At 45.2% G+C, this 25,134-nt stretch overlaps 1 protein-coding gene across 1 annotated transcript in view; it reads right to left on the bottom strand.

Moving 5' to 3' along the window:
• Nucleotides 1-351: 351 nt before the first annotated feature.
• LOC123171454 (probable O-methyltransferase 2) overlaps nt 352-25,134 on the bottom strand; it is a 64,563-nt gene continuing 39,780 nt past the window's right edge. Inside the window, exons 3-4 of the mRNA XM_044588949.1 lie at nt 781-1,083; nt 352-651 (exon numbers count right to left, since the gene is read on the bottom strand). Of these exons, the coding sequence (XP_044444884.1) occupies nt 352-651; nt 781-1,083 (603 nt within the window). The remainder of the gene's footprint in view (nt 652-780; nt 1,084-25,134) is intronic.

Below are 25,134 nucleotides of genomic sequence, written 5' to 3'. Positions count from 1 at the left end.
TCTATACCCTTGGGCAATAAGTTTCGGCAAATTGGGTATACCATTGATCTAAAAGATCTAGTGATATAAAAGTTCTTATATTACTTTTCAGAGGGAGTACATGAGAAAGAAAAACACTCATTATATCAATACATACACAAACACACTCATTATTAATAATTGAAAAAGGAAACGTGATACAAAGATGATAGAAATTACAAGCTTATCACTTAGGCTGTTACATGATAATATCCTTGCAAACATAAGGTAGTCCCTTTATTTTTCTTCATTAAAGCAAACCATTCACACATAAGCAAAGCATACGGCAAGGGTACTTCAGAGTACTCCTTGGATAAACTTTTATGAAACCGTTCACTTGTAGACCTCGATAACACCTCGTGCACCCAGTTTCTTGACAATTTTGTAGTCGCTAAACCCTGCTTTCATGAAAAGCTCATGCCAGTCATTTTCACTATGTTCACGGCCTCTCGTGAACACAAGCATGAGGATGTCCATTAGAGTCTGTGCCTCAAACATGGCTGGTCCTAATGATGGTTCGACCACAATGTCTATGACAATCACCTTTCCTCCCTCCTCACGTGAAGGAATGGCATTCTTACATTGGGTTAGGATTTTGACACAATCGTCGTCACTCCAGTGGTGTAACACAAGCTACGAACAAAAAGTATATAGCCCTGTTAGCCTCAGTTGAATATTAAACTATAGTACAATTTTTTAGATTTACTTGCTTTTTTTTGTCTGCACTGGTGACACAAGTCCTATATCACAAAAAATACGTACCTTGAGCATCACCGCCTGAGCCTTCGGGACGGTGTGGAAGAGGTCACCGGCGACATAGTTGACTATGCCGTCAGAAGGAGTTTTGTCGATCACCTTGGGGAGATCCAGCACGGTGCACTTGACATGCGGGTGAGCCTTGGTGATGGCCCTCGCCGTGGTTCTATCACCACCACAGCAGTCAGTTAGAGACTCAAGCCCCTTGAAGAGGTCATGGCACTCACGCATGATGGTGCCGATCCTAAGGTTGTCGTGGGCGGCCAGACCTTCGGTGACCAGTGCGTCGAGGCGAGGTGTTTTTTTTTTCTTCCGATAAATGCGTAAGGTTGTTGAGTAGGTGGATTGGAAATAAATGTCAATCAATAGGAGTTGTATGTACTTGTCTTCCCCGTATGCCACATCCTTTTTTTCAGAGGAACGTATACCACATTCTTGGTTTCTACCCTACGATCATGGTTAATAGTACAACCAACAACCGGATATATAAAGTTGTCAATGTCATATATAATCAACTTAATAGCCAGCAACTGGATATATAGAGTTGTCCATGTCATTTATAATCAACTTAATAGCCAACATGTATAGTAGCTACTACCTTCGTCCTGATTTATTGGTCCTTTTTGTATTTTGTGTCAAACTTTGACCCTAGTTTTAACTAACAAAATGTTAATGTAAGTCATAAAAAATAATATAATTTAAAACTATGTTCAAATACGAATCCAATGATATAATTTTTAGTTAAATTTATGATCAAAATTTGACACAAAATACGAAGGGGACCAATAAACCAGGACGGAGGTAGTAGTTGCTAAGTAGTACTACTTTATTAATGCATGGTCTATCGTACACACTCACAATATTTCTTGGAGCCCATGCTGCAGCCGGCTGTTAATCTATAAGCCGTTTCCCTTCTCTCTTCTTATATCTTATCCAACTCAGAACAAATATAATTGTTTAATTTTTATAGCCTGTTGACTGTACGTTATTATACTTGCTCTAGCTGATGTGGATTAGAACAATTGAACTTTTAGGGAACAAATTAATTACCCCATGCACATTTCTTTATTTTCAATACAACTAATCTACACGACAGACTAATGGGGCAGCGCATGTGCTTGCCTCTCATGGTTTCGGGTGTCCCCCATATGACAAATATGTCTGGCATATGGATCTCCCAATTGATATAGCCCGTGTTGTGACCGCCGATAGGGTTGGTCCGATGTACTTTTGGAATGCCATGTGTTCCAGATAAAAAAAATACAGCTAATCTACATGGTCATTATAATGTTTAGTATCATGATAAAACCAGGAAAACTTTGTAATCCTCTTAGCAAACGCGGCAAAAGTCAGGGAAATATATGGGTTGTCCTATGCTTAGGTAACTCTTTGTCCCAGCCACTCATTTTCCTCCCGGACCCAAGCGCCTGTGAGACTGGGTAAAATTGATGCCGAGTAAAACCAGAATGGAACCCTTGATTCCATAGAATTCAAATCGAACCAATGGGCAAGATAGATAGGTACCTAAGCATATACATAAAAAATTCACTCTTGCAAAATTTATGTAGTTTTTTTCACTTTAAATGTAATAGTTCCCTCTATTAATTTAGCAATAAGGTGAAACGTTCTCTGGCGAACGTCAGCTAGGAGCGTTTTTCTAGTGAATGCCCCTCACCGACATGTCGCCCGCCGTGCTGCCACCACGAGCTCCACCAATGGCCTAGTTCACATTGTCCTAATTCATGAAAATTGGATACTGAAAAGAGAATTGCTGGGATCGGAGAGCAGAAAATTCTTGAGCGTTCCCATGGCATACGAAACACTAGTGGCCATCTACCAAACACTAATAGAAAAACGGCCATTTGTCCCGGTTCGTAAGGCCCATTTGTCCCGATTTTTGAACCGGGACTAAGGGGTCGTTACTAAAGCCCTAGGCCTTTAGTCCCGGTTCTTACACGAACCGGGACAGATGTGCCTCCACGTGGCCGGTGTGGCGAGCCCAGGCAGGAGGGCCTTTGGTCCCGGTTGGTGGCACCAACCGGGACCAATAGGCATCCACGCGTTAGCAGGTGGCAGGAGCTGAGGTTTTTTTTTCTGAAAGGGGTTGGTTTAGGGGGTAATTTAGGGTGTGTTAGCTAGCTAATAGAGAGAAGTGTCCTCTCTTATCTCCGTGCTTGGTTTACCAACGCTACTGCTATGCCTAAACATGGTTTAGATTAAAGTGAAGGCAACATGTGTTGCATGTCGAAAGTAATACTAATCCTAACTTGATCAAGTTTGGATTAGTACTACTTTCGACATGCACCACATGCATGTTGCCTTCACTTCAATCCAATCCATGTTCATTTCACCCACTGATATATAATAACTCTTCATGCTCGCATCATGCATCATCATAATAATAAGTCCTACTAATCATCATCATACAACTTCTACTCGTTATTAATAACAAGTCATACGATCATCATCCTCATAGTCATTGAACCAACCCTACTTAATTGCTCTTAGCACATGATCATCAATATTAGGTAGGACCTAAATACCCTCTTTAATGTAAAATAGCATAAAACAATATAGACCCTGACTCTCCATTATGGAGAATGGAGATCATCCTGTCTCCAATTCTTGCGCTTCGCTTCCTTTTGCTTCCAAGAACCTCCTTACGACTGTCCATACATTTTTTCCAGTCTTCATGTCTCCACTTCTTTTAGAAATCCGGTATGGATAGTTGAGATTCGTAGGATGACCTGGCTGTATATTCAAAACATCAAGGCTACCATTCTGATACATGAAATGAGGCACACAATCCTCTGGGATTATCTGTTGAAAAACATAGTAATAACTTCATAGTTAGCAATGATGTACTAGTTTTAGAAGTATGCAAAAGATGCACGAATGTCATAATAGTAAAAAATCTTACCAGGGTATCTCCATAGTAGTTACCGTAGTTCAACACGTGCACTAGTGGCACGTATTGACCATAATGTTGAGGAGTTTGATTGTAGATATTGTAATTCTCGAGATCAGTAGAAAATGCGATCAGATGATTTTTGTCCTGATAAGTTAATTCGGAGCCTTCGGTGTAGTAGGTTCTGTCTACCATCTTCCGCACATTCTTTGAAGAATGAAAATAAGCTGTCAATGGAAATAAGCTGTCAATTATTTTGAAATGAACAATATATAGCTAATAACTATGTTTGAGAAACTCACATAGCGGTAGAATTGGAGGCGTATCAACAAGGACCCAAATGTCCATATTGTCTTGCTCGATTTCAGGATCGCCAAGATCCATGGTGACAAGCTTATCCTCATGAAAACCATACATCTTGCAAAGTGCTTCCCATTTTCTGCAACCAAAATGGGTTACGCTCTCAGAATTGTACAACTTTACTTCAAAATCGACACCATAATGGGTCCTTAGGTGAATTTCTTTGTTTCGAAACTTTCATGGTCTTCAAAACCCATCCTCTCCAAGACATAGCATCTTGCATGGCATGGTATAAGCTAGTCAAATTGTAAAAGATGAAAATTACTCGTTGAAATAGTTGAAGTCGTGCTTAATTACGAAAAAAACACTTGTCGTCGTTACGTACCGTTGCAACATCGAAGGTCTCCTCCAGCTTAATGCTGAAGCGCCGATCTTCGCCCAGATGAGGCCTGTCGCACAGACCTCGGTCGTCGTGGCACCAGTCACACTCCCCCAGGAGACTTTCGTCGTCCGAGTACAACATTTTCTATGTTCATAATTCAAATATTAAACTTGTACAATTAAATATATGTACTATAAAAAACCTAAATTAGATCATTATTATTCATCACGGGCTGACTATCGGTCTGTCGAGTCTTTTCTTGAAAACTCTCAGCTCATGTGGTGTACATATTCGACCGTCGGTGATGGTAGCTCCTCCTTTCATTCCCGAGTGCATTACACCAAGTTGTCTAGCACACGGGAATGAAGGAGAAGCTACCCCCACGACAATAGTCGGGATTCTTCGTGCTCTCATATATATATGGTGGATACTCTCCCTCACTGATTCCTCTCTGACATTTGCGACCGTCGGTGATGGTAGCTCCACCTTTCGTTCCCGAGTGCACTACACCAAATTGTCTAGCACACAAGAACGAGGGAGAAGCTACCCCCACGACAACAGTCGGTATTCTTCGTCCTCTCATATATGGTAGAGACTCAACAGACTTAAAGTCAACCCGAAATATCGTTTAATTATCTTTCTAAAAAAGGACATATCGAGCGCCTGAAATTTGCCGGAACGGAAATATACATATTTTTATCTACATCATATGAGCATTCAAACTTGATGGCCATTACATTTCAATGGTTCAAAATATGAGCAAAAACATTTCAAAATATCTTATAGGACTCATATTGACATGCATGGAGATTTGGCTGGTCTCACCTCGAGGTCGGAGGGGGTCGGTGACGGGGACGACGGCGGGGATGATGGAGGGGGCTCCTAGATTTCTGCAAAAACAAAAACCCTATAAGCTATCAGCCACTACTAGGAAAAGGGCTATAGCTAATATGGACATTAATGGCGCACCATGTATGTGGTGCGCCACTGCTAGATACAGGTGCGCCATTAGTGTTCTCATTACTAATGGCGCACCAGACATACGGTGCGCCATTACTAGCAATTTTTTTTCTAAAACTATTAATGGCGCACCAGGGCACAGTGCGCCATTACTAGTTTTAACTAGTAATGGCGCACCACATACTCCGTGCGCCACTACTAACAATTTTTTTTACTTTTTTTAAAAACTAGTAATGGCGCACTGGGGTACAGTGCACCATTACTAGTTCAAACTAGTAATGGCGCATCCCAGACACGGTGCGCTACTACTAACAATTTTTTTTTTTGCAAAACTAGTAATGGCGCACCACGTAACAGGTGCGCCATTAGTAACCAGGGTTACTAATGGCGCATTTTTATGTGGTGCGCCATTGGTAACCTGAGACCAGCTAAATATTTTGGACAACAACCTACCACACTCACTTTCCCCACTTCATTCTCTCCACCTCCTCCAAGCTTGTCTCGGCTGCCTCCTCCTCACCTCATTTGTTTGCACCATAGATTCACCCAAATTAAGTGGTTAAATTACCTTTTTTTGATAGGTAAGTAAGGGGAAAGCTTTCTTTATGTTGTAGATATACTTTTTTCTCCCTCCAACAACGTGCACATGCACTTTTTATGGCCTAGCAAAATCTACGTATGTTTGTGGTGTTGCATATATGTTTGTGTTTGCACGTACCGGTATTTGAAATGCGATAGTTGCCAATATTTTGCCGGAATCTTGATTCATTTCCGTTTCGGCGAGAATTTGGCACTATGCATTCTTTTTTGTCCTATTTTTAGGCAAAGTCATGCCAAATTTTTTCTTGGTTCTAAAATATCGTTTTGCTCTACCCCGCAGGCGACCATGGTCCGCACGATGACCGAAGGCATCATGAATAGGTTTTTGAGCTCCGCGAAGGCCGAGATGCTTCAAAAGAACGAGACGGAGATAAGATGTCCATGTCGAAGATGCAAGCTGAAGAGCCTTATTGCGGACCCGGATTCCGGACAGGTGCGGGACCACCTGCTCTTGCGTGGTTTCATGGATGGCTATCGGTGGCAAGGTGATGAGGATGACTATGAAGTCGTCCATAGGGGCCGGGCAAGAAATGAGGAAGGGCAGCAAGACAACCACCGCGGCGAGGGCGGGCGAGAAGACGAAGAATCTCCAGGACATGATCACGACGGTGATGATGTACACAACCATCATGTAGAAGATCCCGGACATGATGATGAGGAAGATCAAGAGGAAGGGCATGATCATGAAGATGAAGATGCCGGAGCAGACGACGATGGACCATCGATGGGCTGGGTGCAGGACCCTCATATTCAAGAGCTGCTTCTCAAGCAGACGGATAACGCAAGAGCTGCCGCCCGAGAGAAAGCCAAGCTGGATCAACTGGAGATAGACGCGGTTACTCCATTGTATGAAGGATGCAAGCCCGAGGATACCCGCCTGAAAGTAACGCTCATGGCTCTGGAGATGAAGGTAAAACACAAAATGGCCGACGCATGCTTCGACGACAACATGTCATTCTGGCACGAACGTCTTCCCAAGGGGAACAAGTGCCCGACCAGTTTCGAGGAGGCGAAGAAAATCGTGTGTCCTCTGGATTTACCGCACATGAAATACCATGTGTGCATGAACAATTGCATCATTTATCCGGACGAGCATGCGGAGTCTACCATATGTCCGGTGTGCGGCGTCACTCGATACAAGAAGAGGAAGAAAGCTCCTCGAAAAGTGGTGTGGTACTTTCCGATCACTCCTCGTCTGCAGCGGTATTTCGCGGACCCTAAGCTAGCAAAGCTCCTGCGTTGGCACGCGGATAGGGAGGAGAAGAAGCGAGAAGATGACGGAAATGATCTGGAGATAAATAAAAAAGACAAGATGCTGAGTCACCCTAAGGATGCGAGCCAGTGGAAAGCGTTCAACTTCGAACACCCAGAATTTGGGGACGATCCAAGGAACATCGTGCTGGGCGCGAGCACCGATGGAGTCAATCCGTTTGGCAGCCAGAGAAGCACACATAGCACCTGGCCTGTGTTTGTGTGGATGTAGAACCTTCCCCCTGGTTGTGCATGAAGAGGAAGTACATTCACATGAGTATGCTAATTGAAGGGCCGAAACAACCAGGGAACGACATCAATCTGTATCTGGGGCTGCTGAAAGAGGAGCTAGACACGCTGTGGAAAACGCCAGCCAATACGTGGGACGCCGCAGAGAAAGAATATTTCCATATGAGAGCCGCACTGCTCACGACGGTGCACGACTATCTCGGTTACGGATATCTCGCGGGGCAGGTGGTCCACGGATTTTCTGGATGCGTCAGGTGCATGGATGACACAACGTATCGCCAGCTAGATAGATATCCCGGGTCTTCGAAAACCGTGTTCGTGGGACATCGAAGGTGGTTTCGCGATGATGACTCATGGAGAAAACGCAAGGATCTGTTCGATGGTGAAACCGAACCCCGAAGACGCCCGCGTACGAGGAGCGGCGAGGAAATAGACGAGGTGTTGAAAAATTGGAAAGAGTGCCCAGAGCCGGGAAAGAAGCGAAAGGCGCCAGAGCCGCTGCTGAAGGTATGGAAAACGAGGTCTGTTTTCTGGGACTTGCCGTACTGGAAGATCCAACGTGTGCCTCACAGCCTTGATGTCATGCATATCACGAAGACCGTGTGCGAGAGTCAGCTTGGTACCCTGCTCAACATGCCAGAGAGGACCAAAGATGGGCCGAAAGCAAGGGCAGACTTGAAATCAGTGGGCATCAGGGAGGAGCTTCACGCTAATGATGATGATGATGAGGCGAAGCAGGACACGGAAAGTCGTCGCAAAGGCAAAAAGGCCAAGAAGACCGGAAATGACTACCCTCCCGCGTGCTTCACTCTAAGTCAGGAGGAGATCGAGCAGTTTTTCACCTGCCTCGTAGGAGTAAAACTTCCTTACGGTTACGTGGAAAGATAAGCAGATACCTAGACTCAACGAAGCAGAAGTTCAGCGGGATGAAGTCTCACGACTGTCACGTGCTGATGATGCAGATACTTCCAGCTGCAATTCATGGGATCATGGACGCGCACGTCTGTGAAACGCTATTTGGCCTATGCAACTCTTTTGACGTCATCTCTCGAAAGTCGGTTGGCGTGAGGCAACTCAGAAGGCTACAGGAAGAGATCGTGGTGATACTATGCGAGCTTGAGATGTACTCCCCGCCCGCATTCTTCGATGTTATGGTGCATCTGCTGGTCCATATTGTGGAGGATATCATCCAACTCGGGCCGACGTTCCTGCACAGCATGATGCCGTTCGAAAGGATGAATGGTGTCATCAAAGGATACGTTCGCAACATGTCACGTCCAGAGCGAAGCATAGCCAGGGGCTTTCTGACCGAAGAGTGCATCTCCTACTGCACGAATTATCTAGGCATCGAGAACCCCGTTGGTCTGCCCATCAACAGGCACCTCGGCAGGCTCGCTGGATGGGGTCACCGCGATGGTCGCCGCGAAATGCATGTCGACTTCGAGGGCCGACTCGCCGACTTTGAAAGAGCAAACCTAGTCGCGCTACAACACATAGACGTGGTCGATCCTTGGGTGGTAGAGCACAAAACCTTTATTGAGAAGACGTACAATGACCGAGGCCAACAGAGGACGGACGGAGATATAATCAAAGAGCACAACTCATGTTTCACGCGTTGGTTCAAGGAGAAGCTTCTGTCGTACCCTTTACATGAGGATTCCTCTGTGGAAGAAAAACTCATATTCGGCTTGTCAGAGGGCGCCGAGCACAACCTGATGACCTATGAGGCGTACGATATCAACGGCTACACATTCTACACCGAGGACAAGGACATGAAGAGCGATGGTTATCAGAACTCCGGGGTAACGATGGAATCCTACACCGGTAACGACAAGGACAAATACTACGGAAGGGTCGAGGAGATCTGGGAGCTGAGCTATGCTGGAGAGAAGGTCCCGATGTTCCGTGTCAGATGGGCCAAGAGCGTCATAAAAGAAGACCGGTATTTCACCACCATGGTTATACCCGAAGCCAAATCCAAGACCGCAGGCGCGAACATCACCGCGAAAAATGAGCCATGGGTACTGGCTTCCCAAGTGGACCAATGCTTCTTCATTATCGACCCGTCAAAGCCCAGTCGTGTTGTCGTGAGGAGAGGCAAAAGGAAGATCATCGGAATGGATGGAGTCGCCAATGAGCAAGACTTCGACAAGTACGGCGACCCGAAGATGGAACATGACGACGAAGATGAAGTGCCATACACCACAAGAAGAAGCAGGACCACCCTACCTAAAGGACGTCCGTTTAAGAGAAGAACTCCATTTGCGAAAAAGAAGGGCAAGAAGATTGTGAAAAGATTGCTAGCTAAGATCGATTGTACTTAAATCGTAGTCTTCATTTCTCGATTGTAATTCGACATATTGAAATGATATTTCTTATGTTTTAGTCCTCATGAATATTTATTTATGTTTATTATAGTATTGAATTTCTAACTCACAAAAAGTATTGAATTTGTTAATATTTTTTGAACTCATGAATATTTTTAAATTTCATGGGCACGTTTTGAATTCATGAATATTTTTTCAAATTTGATGATATTTTTTCATATTCATAAATGTTTTACCAATTCACAAATGAATGCAATTAAAAATCCAAAAAACAATTGATAATATTTTCGAATAACAAATTTGATGATATTTTCAAATAACAAATTTGATGATATTTTTTCATATTCATAAATATTTTCAAATAACAAATTTGATGATATTTTTAAAAAAATTATTACTGTTTTTATAAAAAATATTACTGTTTCATATTCATATTTATTTTCTAAAAAATTATTAGATGCAACAAAAAATAATAATAATAAAAGTTACTAATGGCGCACCAGAGGTGGGTGCGCCATTGCTATCACTGTTTTTATAAAAAATTATTACTGTTTCATATTCATATTCATTTTCTAAAAAATTATTAGATGCAACAAAAAAAATAAAGTTACTAATGGCGCAACAGAGGTGGGCGCGCCATTGCTATCACTGTTTTTATAAAAAAATATTACTGTTTCATATTCATTTTCATGTTCTAAAAAATTATTAGATGCAACAAAAAATAAAAAAAAGAGTTACTAATGGCGCACCGGAGGTGGGTGCGCCATTGCTATCACTGTTTTTATGGCGCACCCCTAGATGGTGCGCCATTACTATCCTTCCCCCCTCTAGCTATGTACGTGCGTTCTGTCCATCGCTCGCCAGATCCCCCTTCCCTCCCTCGCCAGATCCCCGCGCCCGCTCCACCGCCACCGACGACCCCCCGCGCCCGTTCCGACGACCACCGCGCCCGCTCCGACGTGGTGCACTGCCCACTGCTTCTTCCTCCTGGACCACCAGCTGGAGCCGGGAAGCTCTCCTCCGCCGGATCACCTCGCTCCACCATCGTCGGCATCGCCGCTGCCGCCGCCTTGACCTGCAACACCGGCGCCCCCGACCTCTCCAAGCACGCCCCGACCTCACTGTGAGCCCCCCTGATCGCTTCCCTCCCTCGCCAGATCCCCTCTCTCCCCTCACTCCAAGCACGCCCCGATCTCTGCCCGTGGCCACCATGGCCGGACCCCCGTGTCCCCGCGCGCATTGCTTGGCGCAATTTTCAGTAAGAATCTTGAATAACCACTGGATTGCGTATGATACTTGTTGCCTACTATATATCAAACAGTGTCACTAGGTGCAGATTTGGGCCTATTTATTTTAGATTTATAAGAAACAGGGTCACTAGGTGCACCCTATAGCTAGCAGCTCTTGATTGAGGAGATTATGTAGCCACCAACATCTGTGACTGAAGTTAGTCCACAGTTCACCCGGTCCTTAGTTGCCCATGAAAATGAATTTTTTTGCTTGCTGTAACAAGGTGATTGGTGAATGTGGATGATTTTGTTTTATCCTGTGAACTCATTGTACTACTATAAGAATTTGGTATCATCATGGTGTAATTGAGTGCTTGAGAAAACTGGGTAATTTGGAAGTAGAAAAAACTATTTTTACAGTCATTTTTAGATGATGATTGTTAGATGTCCTTGATGTAGCTGGTGTGGTGTGAGAGAACTGGGTGTGGTGGTGGGTCCCTTGGTGTCAGTGAAGGTATTGGGTGGTGCATTATCCATGCATGTCCAAGGCAGCGAATGGGAGCGAGCCACGTGTGAGCCTTGGCATGGAGCCCGCCGCTGCGTCGTCCACAGCCATGGAAAAAGACTACTGAATCTTGAATGTTAGCATCAAGGATGATGATACATCAGGGCATCTAAACTGCAGTTCTTGATGTGATGTGTGTAGCTCAAACTAGAGTTGGTGCCTGTGCCAAACTCCAAACTGAGCAATTGGCCACTGTGATCCTACTGCTTTGGATGCTCCTAGTTTTGATATGCTTGTTTTTTCTTCTGGCCACTGGCAGTTTTTATGCTGCATGACGCCCCTAGTTCATGGGGTGGATGGTCCATGGCTCATAGCTCAGAAGATGGATATATGGCTATTTAATTTGCAGAAAAAATAACAGAATTAGTACATCATGTGTTAGTTGTCTATTGGATATCTGTAGAGCCACTGGATGCATATGAACTGCACTACTTCCTGATGTCTGACCAGTGTAAAATAACCAGGAAGTGCATTGTAATCAGAGGGCATAGAATGCTCTGGTTTTTAGGCAAATGCTAGTAACTTGTGCTTTCATATCCTAGTTATCAGATATTGCGCTTGTTTTAGAATTAGGTGCTCCATTGTTTCTGAATGACTGAAGTCACTGAACCTTTTTCACTTGTGTTATCACTATCACTTGGCTATTGTGGTACATGATCTCATCTACCATAACTGTCTAAGGACATGCAGAATAGTATGACACTGTTTCAGTTATAAGCATCCTTGCCAATTTATCATGGATGACTATTTTTCATGTAGCTGTGCTGATTGAACCTCCACTTGGAACTGTCAGTTATCTGGTTTTATTATTTCCCAGACACATGTAGAATGCTTTATGCTTTTCAAGATTCCAAAGCAGTCTCTTATCTACCCTGCCAGTTAATAAACAAGTACTATGTTTCCAGATAGCTTGATAGTTAATCAACAAGTACTCTGTTTTCAGATAGCTTGATCATTGCAATTTGTTGCTGTCAGCATGAGTTTATGTTGTTATAAGTTTATGATCGTACAACTGCAATTTCATTTATGTTGTTATAAGTTTGTTGCTGTCAGCATGAGTTAACTTGCTGTCATTTATCGAAATTCAGAATGTGCTGGACTATATGTTCATTGGTACTACTTGTGATGCTGCTGCTGTACTACTTGGGAATTTTGTCAACTTGTGATGTTGCTGCTGTACCCCGAGAGGCCCTTGAGTTTGCCGGAATGTCGATTAACTTCCGTTCCGGCAAATTCGGGTACTCCATATGTCCTATTTTCAGCAAAGGTCATGCTGAAATTTTCCGTGAATTTTAGCATGACTTTGCTAAAAATAGGACATATGGGGTATTTGCGACTAATGCATGGGCCGGGGTATCGTAGTACTTAATTAAGTAGGATCAACTGCCCCTTTATTCTTGCTGCATTAAACCATAGGTGCAATAGAGCCAAGTGATTAGGCCCAACTTGATAGGGTATATTATTAGAAGATACCCATATATATGAGTCAACCTAGGGTGCCTCGGCATCGATAACCCTAAATGATGAAAACATAACTTAGCATTTAGGGTGCCTCAGCGTCGACAAACCCTAAATGATAAAACCTTGGCTTTTAGGGTGCCTTGGTGTCGATAAAAACCTAAATGATGAAAGCTTAGGCTTTTAGGGTGCCTCGGCGTCGACAAACCCTAAATGATAAAAGCTTAGCTTTTAGAATGCCTCGGTGTCGACAAACCCTAAATGATGAGACCATGATCTTGTTCCTTGACAATAACCAACTTTTTGACAAACTTTTTTCCTATTTAGAGTGAAACATGGCCCACAACGATGAGGCCGGTGGTTCGGGCAAGGCATCCTGGGAGCTGTCCCAGGAGATGGAGGAAGAACCTCACCGCTATGAGGACGCTGTGGAAGACACCGATCCTGACTACACAACCCCTAGTGGCGTCGGGGATGACACCACTGATGGTGCTGCCGAGGATGCCACCACTGATGATGGCGGCACACGCACAGATGGCAGCCAACCGAAGAGGCAATGGAAGGACCGGCGCCCGAACGTGCTCGGCACCGTCAAGGAGGAATTTACTAAAGTGTCCTCCGAGGGGCATCCAACGGCGCCCAAAGAAATAGTCAAGGGGTACGCGGGACAGCTCGGGTGCATTCTCCGGAGCACAGTCTCGATCAACACTGAGAACCTAAGGCATCGTGACCGAGGGAATTTGCGCAACCTCCTCTTCACCAAGCTGCACGAACGATACAAGTTCCCCGGTGACTTCGCAAACACACGCCTCTTCACGAAGCTACTTGGAGAGTCGCGGTGAAGAGCATGATTGAAAAAGGTGATAGTTATGAGAAGATCAAGGAGAAAAATCCTTCGATCAGCGAAGATGACTACCGGGAGTTCAAGATCAAGTGCGAGAGCAACGCATCTGCGGAATCAAGTCAGTGGGGGAAAGATGTGCGGGACTTGAACTTAGGGGTCCACAAACTCGGTCCCGGCAGTTACAGAGTGGCGGAACCTATATGGGACAAGGAGGATGCGGAGCGTGCCGAGCAAGGCCTACTGCCCCTCTTCGAGAAATACCGTGACAAGCAGACCAGGAACTATGTCAGGGCCCGGTACAAGATTGAGCCAGTAACCAAGGAGCTTACCACGGATCCGAAGACCAAGGCGCTTGAGCATGTTCTGGTAAGGAATACACCCCCGCGTAATTAGCTCCATATGGTTGCATTCTAATTAATGAAGCCAAATTTCTAAATGGTTCACGTTCCTTCCGCAGGACACTGAAAGCAGTAGCGCGGGGTGGTCTCAGAGATCCCCTTTCGACACCCCTTTAAATAGGGTGTTGAACGTAATGAAAAACAAGGATAAGCTCAGTAAGTTATCGTCAGCTGGTCGTGTGGCCGACAAAGGCTTGTCCACGAAATGGTCGGAATACTATACCGCTGGGCGAAAGGAGAGAAAGACCAGCTCGGAAAGCCAGCAGCGCGAGGTTCAATAACTCAAGGCACAAGTGGCGCGGATTTCGGAGATGGTCGAAGAGCAAGTGCGAGACCAACTGGGAGCGACGATCACCGCCATTATACCTACCTTGGTTTCTGGGCTGCAGGCGTGGATGGCGGGCGGCCAACAGGGGCCGCCCCCGATTCCCAGCTTCACGGGCAGCAACTCGCGCAACGCGCCGGCGGCGCCATTGGTGTCTCCCGCGGCGGCGCCATTGGTGTCTCTGGCGGAGGCGGCATTGGTGTCTCCCGCGGAGGCGCCGGCATTGTAGCTTAATGCACCCGGGTGTGGGAAGAATACGCCGGCCGGTACCTCGGTAGCAAGCGGCCCCTCCGTCAATTGCACGCCCGACGTTGGCGGTGCCTCAACATTAGCCGAGCTCGACGCCATCATGGTAACTAATTAAGCCTCTCGGCCGATGACTTCATCTCCTTGCCTTTGACTAGGCATCCCTGACGCCCTACATGTTTTCGCAGGGCGCCGCCGACGTTCCGTGCACTCTACTGCACTTCATGAACGACGAGTTGGTCGATGTCGCCAAGGGCAGAATCGTTCAACCGGGCAGCCGCGTGTTCCATGGTAATCAGATGTCACCCACCGTTTATAGGGTTCAACTGGTTCGTGTGCTGCTGGGCTTCGACGACATATTACCTCCGTATTGACACCATGGGGCCGACGAAGATGATGTGATGACCCTCAGCACCTGCATAAGTTGGCCCATGCTTTGGCCGAAGAGCCAGATTCGTTTGGGGGCGGGGGACACCACCCCACAGACAACACCGCCAGTCGTGCCGGCGCCAAGCCATGGGAAGACCCCCGCAACGCTACCGGACATGCCGGACATGCATATGGCACAGGATCCGGACAACGACGACGACGACGGTACATTTACCAACGTTGATAAGTACTTCAACGAACATGGGTACGGTGACGAATTCTTGGGGCCTCCTTCTCAAGAACCCAACCCTGCAAAAGACGATCTAGCTGGTACCGTGGAGAAACCCAATTGCAACAGGCGTCGTCTGGCATTCAGTTCTCAGGAGACGCCTCCAGCTGCCGCCTTCACCGAGCCTCAGATAGCCGAGGTGCAAAATATTATCAGCCCCAACACACTCAAGAAGGCGGTCTCTGAGCAGAACTCAATCCCATTACAGAAGAAGAAGAAGGGACGGAAAAGAAAGACTAACAAGGGTGCATGCCAGCTGGCACCAAGTACGATCCGTGCTCAGGACGGGCCACCTTCACCTAAGGATATCTCAAGGAGGGTGCATCTGGCGGGTAGGCCGATGCTACCGACTAATCTTCTCAATGCTGCAACCGATGCTATGCGGAGTCTGCATGACAGTGTTCTTTCTTTGGAGAAGCGGCGTCTCTCCGAGAATGATGTGGCATACCCGATTTTCGTGGCCAACGTGTCAGAGGGCAAGGGCTTTGTGGATAGCGCCATCGGGGGTACGATCGTCCTGCGGTTTGATGACATCTTCGCTATGTTTAACCTTCATCTGCTGCACTACACCTACGTTCGGCTATTTTTGCTGAGTATGGAGATGCGGATCATTAGAGACAAGACCCCGGACATCGTGATAGTCGACCCCTTCTACATGCATGCCAAGATCTTGGGCAGCGCTGGGGACCGGCAAGTCACGAGTTCATACCTCGAAGGCGTCATTCTGGCAAACCCAGATAAGGATAACTTCCTCGTGCCTTACTTTCCCGAGTAAGTTATCCCCTCACCGCCCCGTAACATATGATTTCTTAGATTTCGATCGTTCTTTTTTTTCTAACATTCCGTGTTTTGTGCAGTGACGCACATTGCACACTCATCCTCTTAAGCCTGAAATATTCCATGGCCACGTATTTTGACTCGGACCGTCAGTCGAAGAAAGACTACACAAATATCCAGAAAGTTCTTGATGATGTTCTCCCCGGCTACGCCAGATCTGGAGGCACCTGCAGTAGGCCAGTTCGTAGGTACGGAAAGCACGTGTTCACCCACAATACGACGTTCCCCTGTGTCAAGCAGCCGCCTGGCGGTCAGAAGGATGCCTACTACGCCCTCCATCACATGCGGGCGATCTTACGGGACCATAATCACCTTCTGCTACCAAATAATCTCAAAGATTGGGCCGCACGCTTGTCGGCAATCCAGGACGCGGACATCAGACAAGAATTCTTTCGCATCCAGTCGGAGTTTGCAGAAATCATCCATCAAGATGTCCTTCGTACCTCGGGGCAGTTCTACCTTAGATATCAACCGTCCAACAGTGAGATAGAAACATTGCTACAAATGCAGGCTGACAACGCCCGCGATTTCATGACCATCACGACAGACGGCGGCTTCATCCACGCTCCGATCCCTGAGTCGAGTCGAAAGTAGTGATGCTATGTAGTTCTGAAATATCGATTAGCTCATGTTGTAATTAAACTTTAATGAACTTGTATGTCTCTTTGGTTTGGACAGTCGATCAACTTATATGTAATTGATGCTATTTATTAGTAGGACCATGAATCGTGTTATTAATGTCTTGCTTTTCTCTTCCGATCCTTTTGTTGCATACTTATATATTGCTTATGTATTGTCTGTGAATTGCTACTAACGTTTTGTTTGGCTAGTGCATAGAGATGCCGTCGTATGTCGTGTACAAGGGTAAGGTTCCCAGAGTCTACGACGACTGGGAGGAGTGTCGGAGACAGGTTCACCGTTTCAGCGGTAACAGTTACAAAGGGTACACCACTAGGGCGGAGGCGGAAGCTAGATACGCGTGCTATCTAGCGGGAGAGAGGAGGGAGCAGAGGAGGAACCGGATGAAGACCAGTTTCATCGTGATGATGCTAATCGTGATGACCGCAGCTCTCTTCTATGTGATGGTAGTTTAGATGATCGATATCGACTTGTAATGTGAAGACAAACTCGCTACTCGCGGTCTCGAGACTTGTAATGTTCTAACTTTGTCCGGTCTTTTGAATTCGGAGACTAATATGATGAATTGTATTCGGAGACTAATCTTCTATTGTATTCGATAAATCTGATGTTTATATGTTGTGCTGTCTATATTCTGTGCAGTAATATATTTTGTAACCTGGGCAAATATCAGAAAAGAAAAAAAATTCCTAATATTCATACTAGTGGCGCACCACACATCACTTTAGTGGCGCACTGCAATAAACACACTAGTGGCGCACTATCTAGTAGTGCGCCATTAGTAACCCAGAGCACAAGGTAAATATGCCCCCCTGGGAGGCATAGTAATGGCGCACCGTTTGACTTACTAATGGCGCACTCCCTGGTGCGCCACTACTTTCTGGTATACTAATGGCGCACTAGGGGTACGCCATTAGTATTAGTTACTAATGGCGTGATGATAGTGGAGCACCTGTAGTGCACCATTAATGGCCAAAATAGGTGCGCCACTAATTAGCCTTTTCCTAGTAGTGAACTAATCAAATGCATACGCCTTGCATAGTGCTCTCCAATTTTAGCATTCAAAGTAGGAGTAATTTTCCAATTTGAGCATTCAATAAGCAAAACCAAATCATAAAATAAAATAGTATTCAAATTAGCATGCATTCAATTATAAGCAAAACTACATCATCTCTTGTGTCCGTACATCGTCGAATATTATCACTAATACACCTCGAATACTATCATACATATAGCATCGCTAATACAGCTAGAACCGTAGCGCCCGACGGGTATCGGTGCGGGCGGTGGACAACCAAAGAGAAGGAACCATCACAGGATCATAGCGCCAGTGAGATCCCTGAAGAACCTGCCAGGTATTGTCGAACCTGCCCTCCAACGGAACCATGTAGCGATGGACGTGCTCGTCATCCTCGCTGACACGGTGACGTACCACCTCCGCGGTGTCCGGAAGCTTCAGCACCGTCACTGGCCCACGCGACCGCCACCAAACAAGGATCGGGTCAACAACGGGCTGGCTCCTCACCAACCTACGCCCCCGGAAGGTAGCACCTCCCAATACCAGGCCGGTGGAGCCCAGTCCCGGACATGGCCCCTCTAATCAAGCCGGCCTCCTCCGCCGAGTCGACGACGAGGATGCGGGATCGGCATCGTCGACGTCAATGCGGGAATAATTGCTTGAACTAAAAAATAAACTAGTTCTATTAATTTTCTTGCTAAAAATAAACTACTTCTATAGTAAAATAAAGTAGTTTTATTAAATCAACTAGTTCAACTACTAAGCACTTACTATAAATAAAATAAAGTAGTGCTTACTAAAAATAAACTACTTCTATAGTACAATAAAGTAGTTTTATTAAATCAACTAGTTCAACTAATAAGCACTTACTATAAATAAAATAAAGTAGTACTTCCTATAAATAAACTACTTCTATAGTAAAATAAAGTAGTTTTATTAAATCAACTATCCTAAAATGCACTAACAGTAGAATTAATAACTTAAAATGCACTAAATCAACTAACCTTAAATGTAACTTTTGCAACACAATTTTTTTCTAAATATGCACATATATATATATACATAAATTTGACAAAAAAAAATCTATGAAAAAAAAATCATACATCAATGCATACATATCCATGGATCATACATACATCTGCATATATATACATATACATACAACATCCATATATACGTTTATCAATGAATTACAAAAAAGTGTATGAAAAAAAACCAGAGGGCAGGCCGGGGCGGCGGAGGCGGCGCTCGGCAAGCAGAGCAGGCAGGGGCGGCGCCGCGAGGGAAGGGAGGGGGCTCACTGGGCGGCGACGATGAGGTGCAGAAGAGGGCGGCGACGGCGAGGTCGGGGTAGAGGGCGGCCACGTCGGGGCAGGGGTGGCGCGGGGCGGCGACGGCGTTGGGGCGGCGCGGGACGGCGCGCGGCGACGGCGAGGCAGAGGGCAGCCTGGCGGCGTCGTCGGGGCGGGATCGAAGAACTGAACAAAAAATTTCACAAGTGTTGATTATATAGACAGAGCATTGGTCCCGGGTCGTGCCACCAACCGGGACCAATGCCCCCTTTAGTCCCGGTTGGTGCCACAAACCGGGACTAAAGGTCTCTTTTCAGCAACCCAAAGGGCGCGAAGCAGAGGCCTTTGGTCCCGGTTGGTGGCACCAACCGGGACTAAAAGGTGTGCATTGGTTCCGGTTGGTACCATGAACCGGTACCAATGCATACCTTTAGTCCCGGTTGGTGTCACCAACCGGGACTGAAGTTCTTGTGCTGCCTGCGTCACGGCACGAATGTTTAGTCCCACCATGCTAGTTGAGGGAGCTCGAGAGTGGTTTATAAGCCCCACTCCCGCTGCCCTCTCGAGCTCCTCTCAAATGCAGGCTTTCAGGCCTAGACACACTGTATCTGCCTGTGGGCCTACTAGGCCTTCTGCGGGCCTGAATCCTGGCCCATGGGTGGGTTTCTAGTCGTATTCAGGCCGTGGTGGCCCAGTAGGTGGCATTTTTTTCATTTTTCCCATTTTTTTGTTTTCTTTGTTGCTTTTTTAATTTTTTTTGTTCTACTTACTGTTGCTATTTTTATTTATTTTATTAAGGTTTATTTATTTTATTTTATTATAGTTTATTTTGTTTCTACATATTTATTTTATGCTTTCTTTTTGTATTTATTTTATTTTATTTTTTCTACTTTCAACAAAATACTTTCCTTTTGTTTTCTTTTTTTATTTTTGTATTTATTTTATGAAAATTATTTTTTCTTTTAATGTTTTGAACAGAAAATACTTTGATAATTTTAGTTGCATAAATTCTATATAATTTTAGTTTCAATAATACTAGAGGTTTATAAAAGCTTTTTAGTTGCTTCCTTTAGTACCAGTTCTAAGGCTGTTAGAAAGGCATTTTATTTGGTACCGGTTCTAAGGCTAGGGCCCCACGAGCACCTTTAGTACCGGTTCGTGGCATGAACCGGTAAAAGAGTTTTTTAGTTGATTCTTTCTACAGTTGTTTTTTAGTCCCACCTCGCCAAGCGAGAGGCACTCGCAGCGGTTTATAAGCCCTGAGTGCAGAGACGATGAAGGAGAGGCGCAATGCTCACCTGCACGTTGCTTAGCTTCAGGCCTTGAGGAAGTGGTGTACACTGCACGGAGCTATCAGGGTTTTGGACGAAACTACACATAGCTCCGTGCAGTCTACACTATTTCCTCAAGGCCTGAAGCTAAGCAACGTGCAGGTGAGCATTGCACCTCTCTTTTATTTTTAATAACTTATTACAACTCCGGACTTCTTGTGTGTTCAAAATGCAACATTCGAGATATCAGGGTTTCATACGGAAACTCGTCTGTTACAACAGGCATTTCAAATGAACTACGAAAAGGTTGAAAGTTGGCATGGTATCATCATAACAGTTGTGTAGAGAAAGTCTTCACTTTTTCTTTGCTTGTGTCCTTTGCTTATTGCGCCGTAACCATGGATAATCTTCATCGTTTATCAGGATGCTTGGGTCAGCCTTGACTTTGAAGGGAGGAATTTCATGAAACTTTTCATAATCTTTGGACATGTCTGTCTTGCTCTCTACTCCCACGATGTCCCTTTCTCCTGAAAGAACTATGTGGCGCTTTGGCTCATCGTATGATGTATTCGCTTCCTTATCTTTTATTTTTCTCGGTTTGGTAGATATGTCCTTCACATAGATAACCTGTACCACATCATTGGCTAGGACGAACGGTTCGTCAGTGTACCCAAGATTGTTCAGATCCACTGTTGTCATTCCGTACAGTGGGTCTACCTGTACCCCGCGTCCTGACAGATTGACTCATTTGCACTTAAACAAAGGGACCTTAAAATCATGTCCATAGTCAAGTTCCCATATGTCCACTATGTAACCATAATATGTGTCCTTTCCCCTCTTGGTTGCTGCATCAAAGCGGACACAACTGTTTTGGATGGTGCTCTTTTGATCTTGGGCGATCTTGTAAAATGTATTCCAATTTATCTCGTATCCTTTGTAAGTCAGTACAATCGAAGATGGTCCCCTGGACAACAAGTACATGTCATCACAAACAGTGTTGTCACCTCTGAGATGTGTTTCCAACCAACTGCTGAAAGTCCTGATGTGTTCACATGTAATCCAGTCGTCACACTGCTCTGGGTGTTTGCAGCACAGACTGTTTTTGTGTTCATCGACATACAGGGTCACCAAGGTAGAGTTTTGTAGGACGTGCTTTTTCCAGTCAGTCTCCCCTCATACCACGATTTAGGGAGACCTATCTTCTTAAGGCCAGGAATGAAGTCAACACAAAACCCAATGACATCCTCTGTTTGATGGCCCATGGAGATGCTTCCTTCTGGCCTAGCGCGGTTACGGACATATTTCTTTAGGAGTCCCATGAACCTCTCAAATGGGAACATATTGTGTAGAAATACAGGCCCTAGAATGACAATCTCGTCGACTAGATGAACTAGGACGTGCGTCATGATATTGAAGAAGGATGGTGGGAACACCAGCTCGAAACTGACAAGACATTGCACCACATCACTCCTTAGCCTTGGTATGATTTCTGGATCGATCACCTTCTGAGAGATTGCATTGAGGAATGCATATAGCTTCACAATGGCTAATCGGACGTCGGTGGAAGCCCCCTCAATGCAATCGGAAGCAGTTGCGTCATAATCACATGGCAGTTCTGAGACTTTAGGTTCTGGAACTTTTTCTCTGGCATATTTATTATTCCCTTTATATTCGACGAGAAGCCAGTCGGGACCTTCATACTGAGCAGGCATTCAAAGAAGATTTCCTTCTCTTCTTTGGTAAGAGCGTAGCTGGCAGGACCTTCATACTGCTTTAGAGGCATGCCGTCTTTTTCGTGCAAACGTTGCATGTCCTCCCATGCCTCAGGTGTATCTTTTGTCTTCCCATACACGCCCAAGAAGCCTAGCAGGTTCACGCAAAGGTTCTTCGTCACGTGCATCACGTTGATTGAAGAACGGACCTCTAGGTCTTTGCAGTAGGGTAGGTCCCAAAATATAGATTTCTTCTTCCACATGGGTGTGCGTCCCTCAGTGTCATTCGGAACAGCTAGTCCGCCGGGACCCTTTCCAAAGATTACATGTAAATCATTGACCATAGCAAGTACATGATCACCGGTACGCATGGCGGGCTTCTTCCGGTGATCTGCCTCACCTTTAAAATGCTTGCCTTTCTTGCGACATTGATGGTTGGTCGGAAGAAATCTACGATGGCCCAGGTACACATTCTTCCGGCATTTGTCTGGGTATATACTTTCGGTGTCAGCTAAACAGTGCGTGCATGCGTGGTATCTCTTGTTTGTCTGTCCTGAAAGGTTACTGAGAGCGGGCCATTCGTTGATGGTTACAAACAACAACGCGTGCAGGTTAAATTCCTCCTGTTTGTGCTCATCCCACACACGTACACCGTTTCCATTCCACAGCTGTAAAAGTTCTTCAACTAATGGGCTTAGGTACACATCAATGTCGTTGCCGGGTTGCTTAGGGCCTTGGATGAGAATTGGCATCATAATGAACTTCCGCTTCATGCACATCCAAGGAGGAAGGTTATACATACATAGAGTCACGGGCCAGGTGCTGTGATTGCTGCTCTGTTCCCCGAAAGGATTAATGCCATCCGCGCTTAAACCAAACCATACGTTCCTTGGGCCACCTGCAAACTCAGCCCAGTACTTTCTCTCGATTCTTCTCCACTACAGGAATCAGCTATTTTGCCGTCTTCCACGGCGGACGGCAAAGGCATGAACGGCGGACGGCAAAGACCTTTGCCGTCAGCCGCGGACGGCAAAAGGCTCCGGCAAAGTAGGCTACGGTAAAGAGCTACTTTGCCGTCTGCTTCCTGGCGGCTGACGGCAAAGGCCCTTTGCCGTCTGCCGCGGACGGCAAAGAGAGCGGACGGCAATAATTGCGCTGTCAGTCCGTTAAGTGGCTAACGGCAGGCCTTTGCCGTCCGCCGCTGACGGCAAACTTTCTAGTGCCTTTGTCGTCCGCCGCTGACGGGAAACTTTCTAGTGTCTTTGCCGTCTGCCGTATGATGTCATCTACACGTCACTACATGGCAGGCCTTTGCCGTCCGCCGCTGACGGCAAAATCGTTTACTCTTTGCCGTCTGCCACTGTAGGCAAACTGACCAAATGGGTCAGCTCCCAGGAAGCACAGCTGGATGCCACGTGTCTTCTTTGCCGTCCGCGGCAGACGGCAAAGAGCCCGTTGCCGTCGGTGGCAGACGGCAAAGAGCCTGCATATTGGCTCTTTTTTCTGTTTTTTATTAAATCCAACATTTTCACAGCAAATATATATGACATATATAGATATATTTCACAAGGCAATTACAGAGCAAACATATAAGATATCCAACACATAACTTCATCATACATGCATAGTTCCATCCAAGCATACCAAGTTCCATGCATAGTTCCATCATACATAGCAAGTTCAACATAGAGGCATCCAACCATATATAGTACAATAGTTTCATCCAACGATACATGCATAGTTCAACGATACAAAAGAAACAGAGAAAGGGATAAGGAGCACTCCATCTATGCAAGCTTTCGTCAAGTGAATGAAATCTGCAAAATGAAAAATAAGAAAGTTAGAAATAGGTGACTAGAATAAGAAGACTAGAACAAGAAGAGTAGAACAAGAAGAAGACTAGAACAACAAGAGTATGTCATTTATGAGCTAACTTACGTGAAATGGATCATATATGAGCTAACTAAGTTGAAGAGGGTCGTTTATGAGCTAGCTAAGGTGAAATGGATCATTTATGAGCTAACTTAGTTGAAATGGGTCGTTTATGAGCTAACTAAGGTCAAATGGATCGTTTTTGAGGTAACTAAGGTGAAATGGATCGTTTTTTAGCTAACTTAGGTGAAATGGATCATTTATGAGCTAACTTAGTTGAAATGGATCGTTTTTAGCTAACTTAGGTGAAATGGATCATTTATGAGCTAATTTAGTTGAAATGGATCTTTTTGAGCTAACTTAGGTGAAATGGATCATTTAAGAGCTAATTTAGGTGAAATGGATTGTTTTTTAGCTAACTTGGTGAAATGGATCGTTTATGAGCTAAATTAGTTGAAATGGATCGTTTATGAGATAACCTAGGTAAGATGGGTCATTTTGGAGTTAACCTAGGTGAAATGGGTCATTTTAAAGCTAACGTAGGTAAAATGGATCATTTAGGAGCTAATCTAGGTAAAATGGGTCATTTTTGAGCTAACTTGGATGAACTGGATCATTTATAAGCTAACCTAGGTAAAATGGGTCATTTTAGAGCTAACTTAGGTAAAATGGATCGTTTATGAGCTAACTAAGCTAATTATGCAATTTTTGACATAAGTAAGCTAAGTACAGATCGTTTTAGAGCTAACTTAGGTAAAATGGATGGTTTTGGAGGTCAGTAAGCTTATTAAGTCATTTTGGAGGAGAAGAAGCTAAGTCTAGGTCATTATGGTAAGCATTGGAGGAAATAAAGCTAAGTCTAGGTCTTTATGCATGTGTTAAGCAAAACACTAGATAAACTTACCATGATCCAGGAGGTGTAGGAGCGGGCTGGCTCGTGTCGGTAGCTGGAGAAGGATCGTGCGATGCTTGTCTGGAGTTACGCTGCACCAAAGATCATTTCCAATGTCTTGTTAGCA

Source organism: Triticum aestivum, chromosome 7D (genome assembly GCF_018294505.1).
Source record: "Triticum aestivum cultivar Chinese Spring chromosome 7D, IWGSC CS RefSeq v2.1, whole genome shotgun sequence".
NCBI classification, from domain to species: domain Eukaryota; kingdom Viridiplantae; phylum Streptophyta; class Magnoliopsida; order Poales; family Poaceae; genus Triticum; species Triticum aestivum.
Note: the sequence above shows the minus strand (reverse complement) of the source record. Positions and strands in the feature narration are given on the sequence as shown.